Genomic DNA, 19,144 nt, shown 5'->3' on the forward strand with positions numbered 1-19,144 from the left:
TGAACTCCAACTCATTATCTCTATTACACTCAAAAAAATGAATGAGGTGGATTGTTCAGTGTATATTAATTATTTATTTTCATTTTACTTAAAATATATGTTTTTGTTAAGTTAACATATGTTTTTCTAATCAAGTCTACGTAATTGTGTCTATTATTCAACGTACATAATACTAATGTGTTACTTGATCGCATAACATTTAAGTTAAGTCAATTAGGATCGATATACCTTGTATATCCACAAGGTGGCAGTAATGCAAAAACAGTTGTAATGAAACCGCGCAGAACAAGAAGGTTTCACGGCTTGTGCCTGCTCATGCGCAAGACTTCAAATTTAACTGAAAAAGGCTGTTTTGGCGCCAAGCTGCTGTTTCTTTGAGAGGTAAGACCACTTTTTTCTTTGACTATGTTGTGTAGTATCTATATGTCCAGCATGGTTATATTTTGCGTTTGTCTTACAAGACATGTTATATCGTTTGCGTGTGCTTGTTTTACATTAGTTTTACTGGGTCCTGGACATGCTTATTTTGTGGACTGTGTAAGAAACATTTTTATTGTTTTTTGTTTTATTAAGGGATTAGCTACAGGGGTTCATGGGGTTATTCTTTCAAGGGGTTATTTTTCCATTTGCTTTCTTGGGATTCCTTTTCTGTAATCCGAGAGTCGGAAATATCGAATAGGATAGCAAGGATAGCATAAAGTGACATTTAAAATCCAAAAAGTCAAGGGCGAAAGCCACTGTGACACCATTGTTCTGCTCTATCAGTAATCTGTATTATGTAAAAATGGTCTGTAAATACAGCATGTTTCCTAGCGGAGTTATACATATCAATGTAGTTATAAATTACAGTTTGTGAAAGTACACACTTAATTTTTTTAATAAAATTATTCAAGACATATGAGTGGACAGACAATGGAGGTCGACAGACCTGGTGATAATTGCTTCTATAGAAAGTTAGCACATGGCAGTGTCAATCTCTTGCTTTTCTTCTGAGTAGTATTTTATTTAGTTGTAATTCAAACAATAATTTGCTTCTTGAAATTAAGGAATTAATTATTTTTTTTCTTTATAAATCTCAGATCCTGCCTTTACCTGCTCCCTCCTATACTGATGTGGTGTATGTGGTATTGCTGAGCTTGTATGTGGTATGTGAACTGTTATACTTTTAAAAACAAAACTGTTTTATAAGTTAAGTTTTTTCTTTTGTGACCCATCCCATGCCCCTGTTATTTCTTCTCCACATCTGAACCATGGTAAAGGTTGCAGTTCAAGGGCCTGAGGCATGAAATTCTTTTCAGATCAGCTGTGATCAATATTTTTTGGAACTTGATAAATAACAATAAAAGCTGTAATGGCTCCATTAGCATTTTGTGTAAATGTTTGTGTTAAAATTATAGCTTTAATGAGGTCTTACTACATTAGTTTTAGTTTGTATATGTGTACATATAGTATGTATATTTACAGTACAGTATGTTGTGTTTGTTGACATATTTTCAGGTGGAAGCAGAATATGTGAGGATTACTACTGCTGCACATGTTCCAAGGCTTTTTACACAACTTGACCAATACACTGACCAGCTCATAAAAGTCTTCAAGAAAAAAGGAGGCGTTGCAGGGAAGAAAATTAGACAAACTTTGGCCCCAGCCACACAGGTGCGTTATTCTGTTGGTAGCAAAATATTATGGCTAATAAGATCATTTTCAAATTTAAACAGCTAGTGTATGGTAGCTGCACAGTGAACTTACATTTATATTAAGCAAGACAAAGTTTGGTACTCAAAACGTTGGAAAATTTAAATTACCTAAACATATGTAAAATCTGATCCCTTGATTTAGGTTAAACCAGAAGTGAATGTTTTTATGTTATGTTTTGAATGCAAAAAAGATGATGTATTAGTTTGTCTTTACCTCCATTATGGACATATCTAATGTGGTGGAAACCCTGCCCAACAGGTTAACTATTCATGTCCATGTGATGATTAGTTGGTCTTGTGTACATGTCTATCTGTGCAGTGGATATGTCATTCATTTTGCGTATAATGTGAGTTTCTGTCATCCTAAAGTATATCTGTTTTCTCTTCCTGTATCTCTGCCACTCTCTACAGAAGGAAACCATTGAAAAGGGGAGGGAGTGTGTCCTCAGGGCACTACCTTTTTACCTGAATGAAGACCCAAGCATCCTCTTCAAAGAATAATTGGTTGGTAATTTTAGCTTAGTTTTTTATCTGTATTAAACCAAATTTTGAATAACTAATGTTGTTGCATGTTGTAATGTTGTTGTTGTTGTTGTAATTTGCATGGAACCTGTTTAAATGTTTTGGGAAATCTTCTTGTATACCCAAACTATTTATATTTATCGTTGAATCTGTAGTCTAAAATAGTGGCGCACTGGGGTGCATGTTCCTAATATTGTGTTTACGTCATTAAAGGGTAGCTTTGGCCCTTTTTCTTTCTTTTTTTAAAACTGGATGCCATTTTTCTATGTTTTTGTGTCTAAGCTACAGCTGTTCAGAGGGAGCTGGAACAAATTACCCTTGCTATCTTTACCATCGAAAGAGCTGATGCCAGCACTCCTCCAGCCGATGTGGGTGTAAGCGCCAGACGTCTGCTTTATATTTTTATTTACGATTGAGTTCATGTTTGTTTTATAATTCATAGATTCATTACATAAGTCATCTTTTCAGGATTAATAAATGTGAAAATATATGTGTTTACATAAAGTAATTTTAAGTCACTGTTTTGGGATTGGAACCTAAAAGGGGGTACCTCTCACTTTAATTATGTAAGTGCAATAGTAGCATGAAACCCTGTGTGAGAGGGAAGGGGAGGAGCATGGACAGAGAGGTTAGGAGTCTCACGGTTTTCTGACCGTGTGCACAGCTAGTTCTGGATAACTGCTATTTTTTGGAACTTTCATGCTTTTTAGGAAGGAGTTCATTGTTACATCTTCCGTTTGTAATAAATAAACAGTCTTCAAATCATAATGCAACTGGAAGCATTTCTTTTGGAAACCAGGAACACGCGTCAGCCATAGACTCTTCTTTTTTGAACTTGGTTTATTGGAAATTACCCTACAGTGGGTATAACCATCTAGTGTGTCCTGCATGACCTGGAAGACCTGGCCTCTGCATGTGCACTCTTAATGGGTGGGATATATGCACTGAATCTCAGTTAACCTCAAGACTGAAAGCTAAGAGACAATCAAAAGTATTGAGATTTAAAGGATTTAATTGAGAGATGATACTGCACCAGAAATGTTGAAGGGTGGTGTGTATATTAGCGTTCAAGGCATATTGTTATGAGGTGGAAATATGTTCATATTCAGTTTGTGTTACATTGTGTGCATTGTAAAGGTAATTGCAATACATACTAAAATTAAGGGTAAGTTAGGAGGTTGATCTGATATCCTCGTGTTGGTGTTGTTCCCAGATCATCATACTAAATGTTGTTCCAGGATCAACATTGCAAGTGACCAATCAGAATGTTGTGACGTCATACTTTTGCGACTTCGGGAAAAACCGGCGTAAAACAAAAAACTGTACTTAAGCTGCGTGAAACCGCCTCTGTCCGCCGATCAACTGACCCTAACCCTAACCGTAACCCTTTAATAAACAGTAAGCAGAATTGATATTGTCCTTGCAACATTGGAATTTCATAAATGCACGAATGGCTTGGAATAGAATAACGTCACAACAATGTGATTGGTCACTTGCAATGTTGAACCTGGAACAACATTTTCATGATGGTCTGGGAACAACACCAACACGAGGATATCAGATCATCCAAGTTGGGAATGCAGGATGAATGTATATTTTGTGGACTTTTAAAGACGAACAATTGTTTCCATGTTAAAATGTTTACATCTGAAGTTTTTTGCCCAAACACTGGTAAAATAAATGTTGACAGTGGCGAGTGTTAAATGGTTACTGCTGTGCTGTTGCAAAAAAACTGAACGCTGACAAGCTGTTTTATTGTTAGACCATAATGTTGGCATGTTTTGTTAAAGTTTTATTTGGGATGGTGATGTAATTTTCTTTGATTGCTAATATCAGTGGACTATTTATTTATTATTATTATTATTGTTGTTGTTGTTGTTGTTACTTTTTTTTTTTTTAAATTGTGGCTGTTGAGGTGGACACTTCACTTTGCATTGTTAAAGGAAAGCACTTCATTGGCATTGTGTTACTGGACTGACCCTAAGCAATCATTGCAAATAGCAACTTTGCTATCCATTTTAGACACTAAAAGAAAAAAACACTCACAGACCTTGCTAGCATCACATGTGCATAACTCAAGTGTCATCTTATCAATGTGTTATGTGATCTTCAATGCGTTTTTTTTTTTTCTTCTATTTCTGGTAGATACAGACATTTAATTTAAAGTCTTGATGTTGCATCTGTCTACATACTGTTAATTACTAACCCTAATGAGCTGTTGTGTTTTATTTTGGACTGGGTTTACACAAATGCTCACTGAATGTGTTGGCAATAAAATAAATTTTAAAAAATAAGTTGGATGTACTTAATTCATTTGTGTGGAACCTGTTGACAAAATAGATTTATGTAAAACTAATTAATAAAGCACAAGGTGGCTGAAAATATAATATTTGAATTAATCTAACTTAAATTTAACATTTTACTGCCACAAATAAGAAATGTGTTGAAGTAACTAATCTAAACTAACCTGAAAATATATCATCTATGTTCATACAACATAACTTGATTTAGTTAGTCTTAAATATGTCTTGTTAATCTTAAGTAGTTTTTTTTAAATTAGATGAACTAAAGATTTTTGCTTTAAACTAACATAATTCAATTTCGTGGAACCTGTTGACAAAATAATTTTAATTAAAGTCAACGTTTCATTTTTTTGAGTGTAGTCGCTATGCTTGCCAAATACCTCCCCAGTTATAAATGATTAAATGGAGTATGGACTTTGTCTTTTGTCTGCGGTGTTTATTTTATTCTGTTTTATTTTTTAAACTTGTCTGTTGCGAGATCTCAAACTTTACACTCCATTTACTTTAAGTCAGAGTTGGTGGAGACCATAAGTCTTTAAACCTGTGCTGAAGTCAGGGCACACCCTGTGTGCTCCAGCTCTCTGGTGCATATTTACCTCTGTAAAAGATACTGCTATTTCTACATGTTTAGTCTGGAGACCATAAATAAAAAAGAAAAGAAAATACGTATTTTGGTTCTTGGCCATTGACAGATTTACAGACAGCATCAATTTCAGCGTCTGGTCAGTGACGCACTAAAAGCCCGAGGAGCAGTGAGTGACGTGATGCATTCAGGTTTCTCCTCAGTGAAAGACTTTAGCAACAGCATTTTTCCTGCGACCTACCAAACCGATGAAAATGAAAACACTGTCAACCTTGGTGCCTGAGCATGAACAATCTGAATTTTACATTCTTTATTCAAAATTTCATCCAAAACAACAACAACAAGACAGAAAAAAAAAAGTTTTTACCATGTTGGGTATTTATTGAACCATTCAAACAGACAAACATATGTTCCATTTTATAGGCAAAACACTTAATTAAATAAATAATAATAATAATAATAATCCAGGTCACAAGTAAATCAACCTCCTACTCCACATGTCTGGTAAACCCTATTCGCCTGAGATATATTTAGTTTTGGGTTCAATAAAATCAGTGTCTAAACATAAAATAAAGTGCAGCATTTCAACACACCTGGACTGACCCATGCAGTAAAAATCTCGCATTTATCGTCATCTTCTGGGATCACAGTTACATTTTTCATGCACGCTCAACCTCTCAGGTGAATCAGTCTTCTCAGTGCATAGCTTAACATAACAAGGCTTGTATTTAACATTCAATACCATGATTTTTTTGTAAATGAGAAAGAGCTTTCAGATGATCATTGTGACACTGCTTTGTCAGTCTGACAGCTATTTGTGATACTTGCGGCGTCTGTGGAACAATCGACGCAGTCCAAACATCCTTTTCCTTTTCTAACTTCCTCCAGCTCCTCCCTCAGGGGGATTTGCAGGTATTTGGAGTCCAGTTCACAGAGTGAGAGAGACATTCAGTGACACCAACACAGCCTGGATCAAACCCTTTCAGGCAGCTGTGGTCAGCACATCATTAAAGATAAGTTTTCCTGAAATGGTGTAATTCTTAGATGTTTCACATAACTCAGCTAGCACTTCTTAATACTGGCGGGTCAGTGTCTCATCTTGATACACTGAACCCCTCTAAGTTAAATTCACTTTGGCCCGTCTAAGAATCACAACACCCTGCTTCTTAAACTAAAAACACAGCTAAAAGTCTCTCTGAACCACGGTGGGAGGGGGTGGGGGTGCAGTGCACAGGTTCATGCTGTAGGTCATACTAAAACGTTCTCTAGAAAACTTTTGGCAGTGGAGTTGGATTAAGAATTTTCACCTGGAAAGTAGCTTCAGAGATTATTTGTGTTTGCTTTTTTTTTTTTTTTTTTTTTTATTCTTAGGGGAAAGTTCTCAGAAGAAAAATAGGGCACTGTGGATATTTTAGAAGGAAAACAGTCTCTGGCAGCAGGAAAAACAGGAAGAGGTGGCCTGTTTGCACTCCACTGAATGAAAGGGTTCCTCCTGCTTCCTGCTCCCTTATTGCCCATCAGTTAATTGTGGTGTTAGACGCTAGAATGAGGGAAGAGTGGCCAGTGAAGTAGAACAAATTATGTAGCTGTGTTTGAAAATACAGATTCAAGGAACGCTGCAGATATGGAAGGAGTGCAAGCAGTGCATCCACACGTACACATGAATTATACTTCTGCGTCCGATCTACGTCATAACTGGAGCCCCATTTTAATCCTTTTTACATGTCGACGCTGCTACGCAAGTTGGGGGACAGATTTCCCAGAGATCTCCAAATCAAGCTTTAGGCTACACATAGCCTACTCTTCTACAAGATTAATGGCAACTTACATACAAGTTAAGAGGGGAAATGCGATGGTGATGTGATGGTTGGTGGTTTTGGAAGCATAATGGGATGCAGGGAAGGAGGTCTACGTCAAGATACGGGCGACCTGGGCCTGGATCTCTCCATCCGGGTGTGAAAGCAGCTGAACCAATCTGCCGTGTAGCTGGGAGGATTCGTCTAGCATGACCCGGAAGAGGCAATCTTGTTTGCGCCTCAGTTCATCAGCCACTTGGGCTGATGGCCTCCAGGCCTTCAGGTTCCCTGCAAAGGTCAGCAGACGGAGAAGCACTGCAGGAGCTGTTCGTTCATCAAATAGCAGCACCACGGAAGCTGGCGCCTGGGGTAAGAAAGCAAAGAAAAATTTCTAATAAGTCTGCTAACTGCAATTCTGTTTCTTCTGATGGCCTCTTAAGACTAAGCTGCACAGTGCTTGCTCAGTCCCTGTGTATGACAAAAACATGCAAACCTTTTCATGAAGACGGTCAGATAAAGGCTGGATTTTAATTTCCTTTTGGTCTCACCTGAGCTTGAACGATGTCATCCATCATATCTGGGTTCGATGACAAATTCACGAGGACTTTCAGAGTCTGAACCTGAAACAACCAGAGCAGCTTTTACATATGGCACACATTCATGTTAAGATTTAAAGATTATTTCATCCTTATAGCTTTTAACAATCTGCTTATGGGAACTGAAAGAGTTCACGCCCTAAACTTGCAAACCTGTAAGGCTTCATTGCTCACGACCAGCAAGGACAGTAAAAGAGTAACGGATTCCTTCAGCAAGTGTTGATGTTTGTCTGTTACTGAAAGGTTTGTGAGCAGCCGCAGAGCACCGAGCTGAAGGTCCGAGTTCACTGGTGACATCTCAATGAGTTCCAGCACTTGTGGAACATAAACCTGACAGACAGGATGACGTTTTCAGTAAAATGCATCTTCAAAAAACTCACAGCTATATAAACAAATGTAAACAAGAGAGCTGTCTGCCAACAGCTACAGAGAATAATGACTAAATGAAGCAAAATGAAAACAATACCTCGTAGATGTTAAACAGAGTGTAGTAATAATGCCTTTTTACTCTACATGAACATTCGAAGCACTTTAAACAACATGTCTCATTCACAGACACTCTTTTCTACATCAAAAGCCTCTTTTTCACTTGTACCTACTCTGCTCGGCTATTTTCCATTACAATTGAGTACTGTTTATGTACAGCATCACGGCCAAAAGTTGTGACACGTTTTGTATGCGAAACAAACAACACAACAATGAAAGAGATTTTTAAAACTCTTGTTGCCAAGCTATAAAAATCGTGGTTTCGATATTTTTGAAGGAGTCACTCTCATGACTCGTTGAATGATGCCATTGACTGGCCAATCGGTGGCATTCAGTCTTTTGACACCACATTTTCAGACTGACTGAGCTGACTTGGAACTTCAGCTGAGCAGATGCTAACAAAGTACCTGGTACCAGGTGCTATCACCTAATGAAAAACCTTAAAAACTGCACTGAGTTTAACCAAGCCAAGCTGCGGAGGTACTAGTGGAAGAGAGCTATAAGTGTTGATGATTGAGCAACTCCGGGATCAGCATCTTGCCCAAGGATGCTGTGGTATGCAGACTGGAGCAGCCCCACACAAGTCTGTTAGGGCAGCAGTTGTGTGGGGCTTCTGTGTTCACAATCAGAGCTGTGTGCTTAAGGTAGCTCTCTCTCAAAAAGTAAAAAATCCCCTACTCTTTGAAATCGATCCAAGAGTAGGGGGAAAAAAAAAAAAAAAAAAAAAAAAAAAAAAAAAATGTCTGGAGCCTTTAAAGCTACCTGAAACCTAAATCTTTGGCTCACAACGATTACCTGCTACATACTCTGACCACATTATTTGAAATTCTGACTACCAGTATGTTTAATTCTAGCATGCACCATTGTAACAATATGTTAATTAAGAGACCAAGTGACTTTGAATGCGAAATGGATGTTAATACCAGAGGGAATGTCTGAGTATGTCAGAAACTGTTGATTTACTGGGATTTTCCGCAGACAAATCATTTCTAGGGCTTATAAAGAATAGTCCAAAGAAGATAAAATATCCACTCAGCAGCACTTCTTTGGGCAAATATGCCTTGCTGATGTCAAAGGAGAATGGTCAGATAAGAAACCAGTACCTCAAATAACCACTTGTTACAATCGAAGGTAAGCAGAAGAGATTCTGAATGGGCAATTTGCACTGGCTCAAGAGTGGATAAAAGAAGACTGTAAAATTGTTACCTAGTTTGATGATCACAATGTACCTATAACATCCCACCTTTAATGACTTGCTTATCTTTTTAAATTATTTTTTTTATAAACAAACTATAGACAAACCATCTCAGCCTCATCTCTCTAACTTTGTAACTGCTCAACCTGAGCTGTCCCTGTGATGCATTTAATTCTGTCCACCCTGGTCACTTCCAACCAGTGTGACTGCCTGTTCTCATTACTCACCTCACTTGTGTGCTGTCCTTTGCTTTTGATGTTTGACCCCGGTATTTAAACACATCCACATTTACTACCTCTGCTCCCTGCATCTTCATCCTTTCACCGGTCTCTCTCTTTCATTCACGTGCATGCATGGAAAAAACACATCTTAAGAGGAAATGAATATACAACAAACATACCTTTATTTGTTCCTGGTTCTGGATGTTCATACAGAGGTTATTTAAAGCATTCAGAGTCTGCACCCTAACTTCAGGCGCAGGATCAGAAAGGAACCCAGCTATGATATGAATCCCTTCAAATTCCCGTATTAGATTCTGAGGGATTAACAGAGAAGAAAAGAACATTAAAGTCAACCAATAACTCCTCCAATCTATACATTTCGGATACAGTAAATTTACTGTACCTGATTCACAGTGAAGGCAGCACTGTTTCCTAATGTAAGAAGAATCCGACACCTGTCGGAGGGATTATTGCTGGTCTGCAAACAGGACAGGAGCATTTTCAAGTGCTGTGGCTCCAGGTTGTCAGGGGACTGGTGGATGATGTCCCCTATAAAGCATAACATAAAGATGAGATTATGGATCAGTTGTAACCCTTTTCTTTTTCATTTGATTCAAAAGCTTATTTTTAATTATTATCCAAGTCCGAAGATGATGAAATATTCACAAGTTAACAGCGAACAAAAATATTTGAAGATTTTTCTGGAATATTCAGATTTAAATAGCAGCTGGGATTACAGTCCATCTTTAAGGGCTCTGGGGTCCTTACCTGATGCCGTATCTGCTGGTCGGGGACAGATAACATCCAGTCCGGACACTCTGGCCAGCAGACTCCCCGGTTGTATCTTCACTTCACTTTGCTGACTGCCTTTAACCCCAGGATTCTCACCTGTGGCATTTTTCTTGTTCCTCTTGAAACTAATAAGTTTGTATATGCCATAAGAGGCTCCAGCTCCGGCAACTAATCCTAACAAAGCCTTCATGTTGCCGAACCTGGGAGTTATATCGCCCATGCTGCTAGCTGCTATGTCTTTAGCTAAGCTCTGCTAGCTGGCTAGCGTTAAGCTACACGTTATGGATAAATCATTTACCTTACTTGCGAACAAGTCAAGTTTTTTAGTTAGCTAAAACTAATGACACTCCATCGAAACCACAACGAAGGCAACGCAAATCCGTTTTAACAGATTCATTATTCTAAAAAGTGCAGAAGTTTGCCGACCAGCCACAGTTGTCAACTATTATCCGAGTCGATATTGAGGCCAGCTTGGGGTGGCCAAACAAATCTTTCGCTGCGTGACTGATATGGCTTTGTATGTCATTAAAGAGAGTGGTATAATTTGTCTGAACATAGCGTTTTTATGAAGCTTTTAAAATAACCAGAAAGAAACTGAAAAACCGCGAGTAAACAGATCGCATCCGATTCTGCATATTACCGTTAAAAACTTCTGCTGCTCACTAGTTGTCCAACATTTAACCGGACTTAAGGTTTACTTAATCCGTTACCTGGCAACGGTGGATCGTCAAACGAGAGTATACACTTAAAAGTCGTAAAGTGAAAGACATAAAAATAAAATAAGGAGGAGCACCAGTGTAGCTTTTCCTCAGATAAGATTTCCAAAGGGGGAAAAAAAAATCAGAATTATACAAAAAATAAATAAATAACATTACCTTAAAAAGTATAACGTTTGTGCAAAGAGCACATCACATCTAAGATTCAATGTTGATTTTGTAAGAAGCTCTCTACTTGTATCAGTTTTGCTTTTTACTTGCTGGTCTATTAGTCATTTTAATCTGAAATATCTCATTTGAGTTTCGGAAATTAGGATTACCCACCAACGAATTTATCAAAGTCATTGTCGCATATGCATATAATCCAGCTTTATAAAGTGAAATAATTCTACTAGCTTATAGTCCTTCATATTTATGACTTTAGAATTTCAGAGACTGGGGCTTTTCAAGATTTTCCTTTGTGTCAGATGGCAAACATATGCTGGTGAAGAAAATTGATGCATTTTGATCATTTTACTTTCAAAGGAAGCCATCCTTGCACTGCCAATGATAAACGTTGGGCATATCACCCCACCAACCCCCCGCTGAATGTAAAAGATGAGATCCCAATTTATTTTACTTTTACGGGCTTTACAGCTTCATGTATGTCATGTTGAATCAGTACAGTTGATCATTTCCAGTCTGTGCACTGGCACGTAGACCCCCGGCTTTTCTTGAAACGAACACACGGTGGCTCACTTTCTCTTAATTTTAGCCCTTACTCCTAACCCCTGAAGACATGTTAGGCCACCAGAAGAGGTCCAGAGAAGATCACGTTCATATTCCCCTGCCCCCCCTTTCACCCACACTTCAACATGTTTCAAGCACATGCAAACAATGACTCATGCATTGCTTGTTTGCGTTCCCCACCAATGTTCTTTTCAAGTGGCTTTAATTAGGTTGACTTGATGCTTAAGTTACCATTAAAGTGACTTTCAAAAGCAAGACTTCAGCTACAGCCTTAATGGGATCTGTTTTAGAAGCAGGTTCAACAAACTCCAACTTGATTAATGCTGAGCTGCTGCTTGTGGTTCTAGAAAGTTCAATCAGCTGAATATGTTCAGCTCAAGTTAAGCCTGTGCATAAGCAGTGAAAAATAGCCATCAGCAGAGCTCTAGTACCAGGATTCACCATGGCAACAGGCAAAGAGCAGAGCCTCCATGTATTCACTGGACTGAGTGAATGCATCTTAATGTAGAGGGAGACTTCTCTTTAAAAAACAAAAACAAAAAACACAACAACAAAAAAGAAAAACAGTCAGCACCATCCATTCATAAAGCATGAATCCTACCACATTTTAGTTTTCGATATTTACTTGCAGCCGGATGTGAAACAAATACAGATGCAAGCAAACAAATCTGAACTTAAGAAAAAAAAAAACAAAACCCACACACAAACAAAAACTGTAGTTCTCCTGTAAATCGGATTACCTTGATTGTTTTCGAAAACAATCTCAATTTACACATTTCAGAAATTAATTTTTTGTTTAAACATGATGTCTGACTGAACCTATTGCAGTATAAATTACAAACAGAATATAATCAGACCTACAGCCTGGATTTAAAAACTCATTTTAAATATTTAATCCTGTTTTAGAACCATAAAGTCAATTCAGACTGATCTTCACACCAATATTTATGTCATGTCCAACATGATGTCAACTCTAAAACAAATGCAGATGACCTATTAGACAGTTACAGCTGCTTTTCTGTCCACAAAGTTAAATGGATATAGACTGTAGAATTTATTCTGGACTGCTAATATATCCAGCAAACTGTTTTTATCCTTACACTGAAGATGTATAATAAAGACTACCATCAAATGTGGCAATCAAGACAAGTCAAAATTGTAACACTTTCAGGTTCTTACATAAATAGTCGATGTAGGTAGAAGAACAGGAAATTGATTTGCAGCTGAAGACCAATCCTATTACAATAAATCTATAAGTTTTTAGGTGTTAAAGAATGGCCATTAAGATTACGAATACTTCTATTTACATAGACCACTTGTCAGTAATGTTACCCGCAAATAAAATCCAGACATTGGAAGGGGAGAAAAACAACAAAAAAAAAAAAAAAAAAAAAAAAAAAACTTAAAAGAACTTCTGTGGACCTAAAAGCTTGATTTCATTATCAGAGTCACCTGCACTACTTTAATGCTTTTTAGATGCAACGTCTTATATTCTGAAGCTGTAGCAGCTCGCATGATCCTGGAGAAACTTTGCAATATCCAGGAGAAAGTCTGCAACAGTAGTTTTAGTATTATAGGTCAATATGCTTATGAAATCAAACCTTCAGGTAAATAAAAAGCTCCCTCATCTGTGGAGCCAGCTCTCAGTTTGTATTCAAGAGACAGACACGCTGTCTACTGTTAAGATTCGGATTAAGACTTTCCTTTTTCATAAAGCATATAGTTAGGGCCTGATCGGGTGACTCTGAATCCTCCCTTAGTTGCACTGCAACAGGCCTAGGCTGCTGGGGGCTTCCCATGATGCACTTCTTCACTCGCTGTGTTTATAGACCATTTTGCATTTAATTATTATTTATCTATCTCTGACAGTCTCCCACAGCGTGTCTTTTGTCCCGTCTTCCCTCTCTCACACCCAGTTGGAGCAGATGGCCACCCCTCCCTGAAACCGGTTCTGCTGGAGGTTTCTTCCTATTTAAAGGGAGTTTTTCCTTCCCATTGTCTCCAAACCCTCGCTCAAAATGTGGTCGTCTGATTGTTTGGGTTTTCTCTGTATTATTGCAGGGTCTTAATGTTACAGTGTAAATCACCTCAAGGCAACTGTTGTTGTGGTGCTATATAAATAAAATGTTTAAAAAAAAAAAAAAAAAAAAAAAAAAAAAAAATCAGAAACACTGGAGAAACTGCCTACTGAATGCATTACACTTCCATACAAGACTGATACAGATGTTTTAAAGTTGAATAAGGTCAGTCCAGTTTCAGTGCTCAGTTTTAGTATTTACTTAGTAATGCGATGCTTTGTTTTCTATTTAAAGGACAGATTTCCAGGACAGCAGATGTGTTCACAGACAAAAACACTACAACATCTTTGTTTTCATACCTTCAAAAATGTGTTCATCATTCTTCCCGGTCTTGCACATTGAGTTATCGTGTCCTTTCATTCATGCCATCTTCTGACCAGTCTCCACTGATTGTTATTACTCTTCCCTTGCACCGTACGGGGTGTGAAACAGACCTTTGACAGATATGCTACGGCCCGTGTGAAGCGGTTTTTGGATTTAACGTATGGCGATGATGGAGATGTATTACGGGACTCTTGAGGAAGAAGGCTTTTTGTGTTCCTCTTAATCACACACTTAGGCATCAAACCTGTAGGCTTAGGCTGCTGTTCAGAAGGCCAGTTGGCCAAGTGTCTGGGCCGTCGACTCACACTGACTCGAGGCATGTGCCTGTTTGATTGCATGAAAGGCCGTAAACGTTCAGACCTCACAGTTTGCCTTTGTGGTTTAGAAAATGAGCCCAGTGTGTTTCTTACTCCATAAGATGTAAGCCCACTCTGGGGTGGATTTCTCAATCTATTGTAATGTGGTTTCTGAAAGGCAGAAAAGAGTTCTTGATTGTAGAGGTTTAAATTCTCATGTTTTGCACCGGCATTTAGGACGAAGGGAACAGCACTGACTTTCTGGTATCCGGGAACAAAACTCAAGGGTTTGGCGCTAAACATCCAGCGAGCTCTGTCCATCTGTTTTTGCTTATAATGAGGAATTTGCGGGTATTGTGGGCTTCTTTGATAACCCATGTGACCTCTTCTCCATTGGGGTAACGGGTCATTAAAGCTTAAAGAGACAGAACCACTTGGAGGCCAGTGAATATTGGAAGCATATTTTACAGTCCTTAACTCTTTGCTGTCAGTGGGTTTACCCGGCTGGACTGAAGCACCTATTCTTGTCTTGTATTTGGGCCAATAATGCTGCATGGAAAGGGGATGCTTTTTGCCATAGGAATATGCAGATGGTAGGTTTTTTGCAGGTGGGACATCAGTTTGACTTGCTCTGTGGAAGTCTTTAGTGAGTTCAAAGCCACCAGGTGGTCTCCAGTACCCCATTAAAGGATCTCTACTGTAAGAGGCATGTACTGGTTTTAGCATATCCTTCCAATAAGGTGTTAAATTTGAGGTCTCACTTGAATACTGGCTGAAATCTTGAGATGGGCTGTTTGCAGGGTTCACAGGGGGTGCAGTCACATGTTCACTATAGGAAGAACCGTGCCTGTGAAAGGAGCTGGAGGGAAATTGTGTTTTTTCTGGTGGTTTGTGTCGTTCTGACTCCACACTCACAGATAAGTCATTGTTTCCCCAGGGAAAACCGTGCGCCAAATTTCTTGAAGCAAGACCTGTGGCTGCTAAATGATCGTGTGGGTAGAAAGTGGTGCCCGGCCTAAATTTTTGGTGGTCATAAACACTGGAAGAAATGAGACTTGCAGAGGAGTCGAAAGGATCAGGGAAAGAGAGGCGTTTATTTGGCGTTTGGTAGTTGGCACCTTCTTCAATCCGATCGTTATTTATCCTGCTGTCACCAGAGGCAGTACCTCCTTTGTCAGGAGTTGGTCCATAGTCCATGGGTGTTCCGAGAGTTTTCATTTTTTCCCGTGCAGTTTCAAAATGTCTACTCAAGTCACTTCCTGGTACTAAGAAGGAACGCTTCATGTTTTCTATAAACTCCTTTAAATGACTCATTGTGGGGAAAGCGACACCCTTCACAGGCTCCTGCGTGTGTCCCCTCACTAACAAGTCAAAGGGATGGTGATAACCAGACTGCTCATTTTGCCCTATGAGAGGAGCAGAAGAGGCCCCATGAAATTTATCAGGCTGGCTTTGCTTCATCTCAGCGTTAGCATCCTGTCCTTTATCATAAATAAATGCTTCTGGCTGACGGGAAACAAAGCTTTGCCGTCCAACATTCTCATTGTTTGTATTCAAAGATTGTCCAGAATGAAATGTGCTAGAGGTTTGGGGGCTCTCATAGAGATAGTAGCCATGTGCAGTACCGTAACCTATCAGGAAATAAACATCGCATTAAACTCGTGGTCAATTATACAAATGAAAGTACTGGAATTCATACCTTCTTGAGGAGGAAAGCACAAGCAGCTCCACAACAGAGTGCAAAGCCAGGAGAGGCTGGAAATAAAAATAAAAATTGAAATTGAAATACTAAAAATATAAAAGAACCGAGAATAAAATGACATTTTTATTTACCTGAATGAAAGAGCCATGAGGGTGAGTTAAACTACAGACTCTACCTGCAGCAGAATAATGATTAAAGCTTCTGACCAGCAAAATAATCACTCATGCTCTGAGTGAAGCCACAGCGGCAGGAAAGGTACCAGAGGGGACACAAAACCTTCTCACATTCTGCTTCCACTGATTGCAATCGAAGTTATTGAAAGCAGCTGCTGAGTTAGTTCTTGCAGGTCCTCAGACTGGTGGTGCACAGTAAATTGGTTCTGGTTGCATTTTTACTGTGAAACAGTAACTCAGCTTCAGAGAACCTAAAGACTTTCTCTCACTGTTAATAAGTAATAAGTAGGTAAAGTCATCAGGGTGTTCTGTTTCACTCGGCCAGTATTTGTCAGTCCAGATTTGGCTGAAATTATAATCATAATAAACTGTTTTATAAATTGTGAATTATATAAATTATTATTTTTTTGTTACTTGATTCCCATCCTTTGTTAGTTAAGCCTGGCTCCTGACAGCCTGCCTCCCTGTTTGCTGAATTAATGATGAGCTGTTTCTTGTTGGGTGACAGGAAGTGGAAAAGGTTCATTGCACAGAGCAAGAGAGATACCCTGGAGCTGACTCTGCAGATGGACTTGACAAAAAAAGCCTTTTGAGAGGAAATGCCGGCAGGTTGCACTTACCAAACTGTTGAGCTGGGTCAAATTACACAAGAGGATGAAAGCTGGTAGGTCAACATTTTAGGGTTTTTTTTCTGAAGAAATTATACTGAGGTCTGCTGGCTATTTTTTTTCTCGCTCCCTCATGTAAAAAGCCAGAGAAAACACTCACTGAGGTTAAGAAATTTGCCAGACTAAAAGTCATGCTCCCATGCTGTATCCTCCCACTGCCGTGACTCATTTTGTCCCTGTGCACCTTTTTACTTATATTCTTAACTCAGTTGTCATACTTTTGTGCAGAAATGTATATTTTCCTAAGTTAAAAATGAATGAACACTCCAGCTCTCACTGAGAAACTGGAGACCCCTGTAAAGGCTAGATGCCTCAGCCTTAAGTGTATCACTGCTCCATGGTGTAAAGATAGGACTTGAAAGGGACAGAAGACTACTTCAAAACTGAATGAACACTTTTTATCTTTTGTGTGTGTATGAATTTTCCTCTGATGTTACAAGTGGGATTTACTGAAATGGACAACAAGCATCAGCAGAGTGAAAAAGGATGTGATGCACTCTCTGTGCTCCCAAGCAGCTTCTTACTGCAGGTAGATTCTCTTACAGCGAGCAGCATGCTTGTCTCAGTTTTCTTTGTATTTAGCCTGGAGTTTGTACACAGAAAGATGATGGCAAGTCTGGTTTGTTTTTCAGGCTGCAACACCCCCTTGTTCTCTGAGCAGTCAGCGATGAGCTCAGATTTCAGTTACATAACTCTTTAAATAGATTCCACTGTAAACATACAGTCCACTCTCTTTGAGGGTATTTGATTAAAGTCACTTGCAGATCATTTTCCTTTAATCTAAATACATACCAGAGTGTGCGTGTGTATATACACTTACAGGCCACTTCATTAGGTACACCTGTTCAACTATCTTTTAATGCACATGGCAGCAACTCAGTGCATTTATACATGTAGACGTGGTGAGGGCTGAAATTCAAACCGAGCGTCAGAATGAGGAAGAAAAGTGATTTAAATGACTTTGACTGTGGTGTGTTTATGGTGCCACACAGGATAGTCTGAGCATTTCAGGAACTGCTCATGCACTCCAATTTTCCCACACAATCTCTAAGGTTTACAGCGAAAGGTCCAAAAAAGAGAAAATATCCAGCATGCGGCAGTTCTCTGTGGGGGAAAAGAAAATATTTTGTTCATGCCAGAGGTCAGAGGAGACTGGCCAGACTGTTTTGAGCTGATAGGAAGGCAGGAGTATCTCAAACAACCACTCATTACAACCAAGGAGAAAAACATCTCTGAATGCACAACACATGGATCCTTACAGCAGACGATCAGGTGCCACTCCTGTAAGTTGGCAACAGGGACCCGAGGCTGCAATTTGCACAGCCATTGGCTGCTCTGAGTCTCAATTTCGTCTGCAACACTGACTGCTCGGGCTGCTGCTGCTGCTTGGTACACTCTCTGTACTAACACAGCACAGTTTAAACACCACAGCCTACCTGGGTATTGTTGCTCACTGTCCCTTTATGACCACAGTGTACCTATCTTCTAATGGCTGCTTCCAATAGGACAACACACAAAGTTCACATTATCATGTTCATGAAACCAGTTTGAGACGAGTCCACTATGCAGCGTCTTTTGGGATGTAACGGAATGAGACATTTCCAATATTAAGAACATCTTGAAGGCAAAAAGGGGTATAAGCAAGGTGTACCTAATAAACTGACCTGTGAATTCATGTATGCATATATATGATATATATATATATATATATATATATATATATAGCCACTCACCAACACTGACTCCACTCACCAGTTGAAGCATCTGTTTGTGTGGAATTTGTTTCTGTCCTCGGTTGATGAACAGTGTTTCAGCATGACTATGTTTGGCTTTGGGTGCTTGTTCACATCTGGCAGAGGTGCCAGCAGACCCTGTGAGAGGGCCAATAACATCAAACAGAAAGCGAGAAAGTTGTATTTATGCAAAAAATGGTGTCTACATCCTATGTCCACGTTTGTGTTTTATAAAAAATATTGTTTTTATTTTAAGTATGCTTCAATATTTGGTTAAAAGTTTACAAACCTAACTGTAATATTTCATCACCTCATGGCAACAACATTATAAACCAGAGTTTTACTGTAACTCCCTTTAAGTATTCAGAGAAAAGTCAAGTGTCATTTGTCTGCTGTTTTTCCATGTGATTAAAAAAAAGATGATTTGTTATGTTAATCCTCAGATCTTTCAGTACTTAGGATTACAAGACCTGCTAAACTGTGCTGAAGTATGCTGCACATGGAAATCTATCATCCAGTCGGGCGTGTTGTGGAGTC

General features: G+C 38.9%; 2 protein-coding genes and 1 long non-coding RNA gene across 6 annotated transcripts; 1 reads left to right on the top strand and 2 right to left on the bottom strand.

Moving 5' to 3' along the window:
* Window positions 1-43: 43 nt before the first annotated feature.
* Window positions 44-4,510, top strand: LOC147324518 (uncharacterized). 3 transcript variants are annotated; one of them, XR_015130184.1, is made up of 5 exons: window positions 44-537; window positions 1,080-1,145; window positions 1,498-1,653; window positions 2,106-2,198; window positions 2,499-4,510. It is a non-coding gene; the product is annotated as an uncharacterized LOC147324518 (long non-coding RNA). The 3 variants fall into 3 exon arrangements; XR_015130183.1 differs by having other exon boundaries at window positions 44-381; XR_015130182.1 differs by having other exon boundaries at window positions 47-1,145.
* An 868-nt stretch (window positions 4,511-5,378) lies between these two features.
* Window positions 5,379-10,880, bottom strand: armc10 (armadillo repeat containing 10). The gene is made up of 6 exons (XM_086298374.1): window positions 10,165-10,880; window positions 9,800-9,945; window positions 9,576-9,710; window positions 7,648-7,824; window positions 7,447-7,518; window positions 5,379-7,262 (listed from the first exon to the last, which is right to left on the bottom strand). The coding sequence occupies exons 1-6, from the start codon at window positions 10,406-10,408 to the stop codon at window positions 7,011-7,013; spliced, it is 1,026 nt and encodes a 341-aa protein (XP_086154500.1). The 5' UTR covers window positions 10,409-10,880; the 3' UTR covers window positions 5,379-7,010.
* An 849-nt stretch (window positions 10,881-11,729) lies between these two features.
* On the bottom strand, window positions 11,730-16,318 carry LOC147324520 (uncharacterized). Of its 2 annotated transcripts, XR_015130180.1 has the most exons (4): window positions 16,165-16,318; window positions 16,031-16,086; window positions 14,011-15,962; window positions 11,746-12,153 (listed from the first exon to the last, which is right to left on the bottom strand). XR_015130180.1 is itself a non-coding variant. In XM_086298363.1 (3 exons), exons 1-3 carry the CDS (start codon window positions 16,179-16,181, stop codon window positions 14,068-14,070), a joined length of 1,968 nt encoding a protein of 655 aa, XP_086154489.1. In that variant the 5' UTR covers window positions 16,182-16,318; the 3' UTR covers window positions 11,730-14,067. The 2 variants fall into 2 exon arrangements, 1 of the variants encoding a protein (XP_086154489.1); XM_086298363.1 differs by having other exon boundaries at window positions 11,730-15,962.
* Window positions 16,319-19,144: the final 2,826 nt, after the last annotated feature.

The sequence above is a fragment of the Aulonocara sp. 'chitande type north' Nkhata Bay genome, linkage group LG7 (assembly GCF_057382095.1).
Source record: "Aulonocara sp. 'chitande type north' Nkhata Bay isolate Kocher_YH1m ecotype deep benthic linkage group LG7, A_spYH_male_GT1.1, whole genome shotgun sequence".
Taxonomy (NCBI): domain Eukaryota; kingdom Metazoa; phylum Chordata; class Actinopteri; order Cichliformes; family Cichlidae; genus Aulonocara; species Aulonocara sp. 'chitande type north' Nkhata Bay.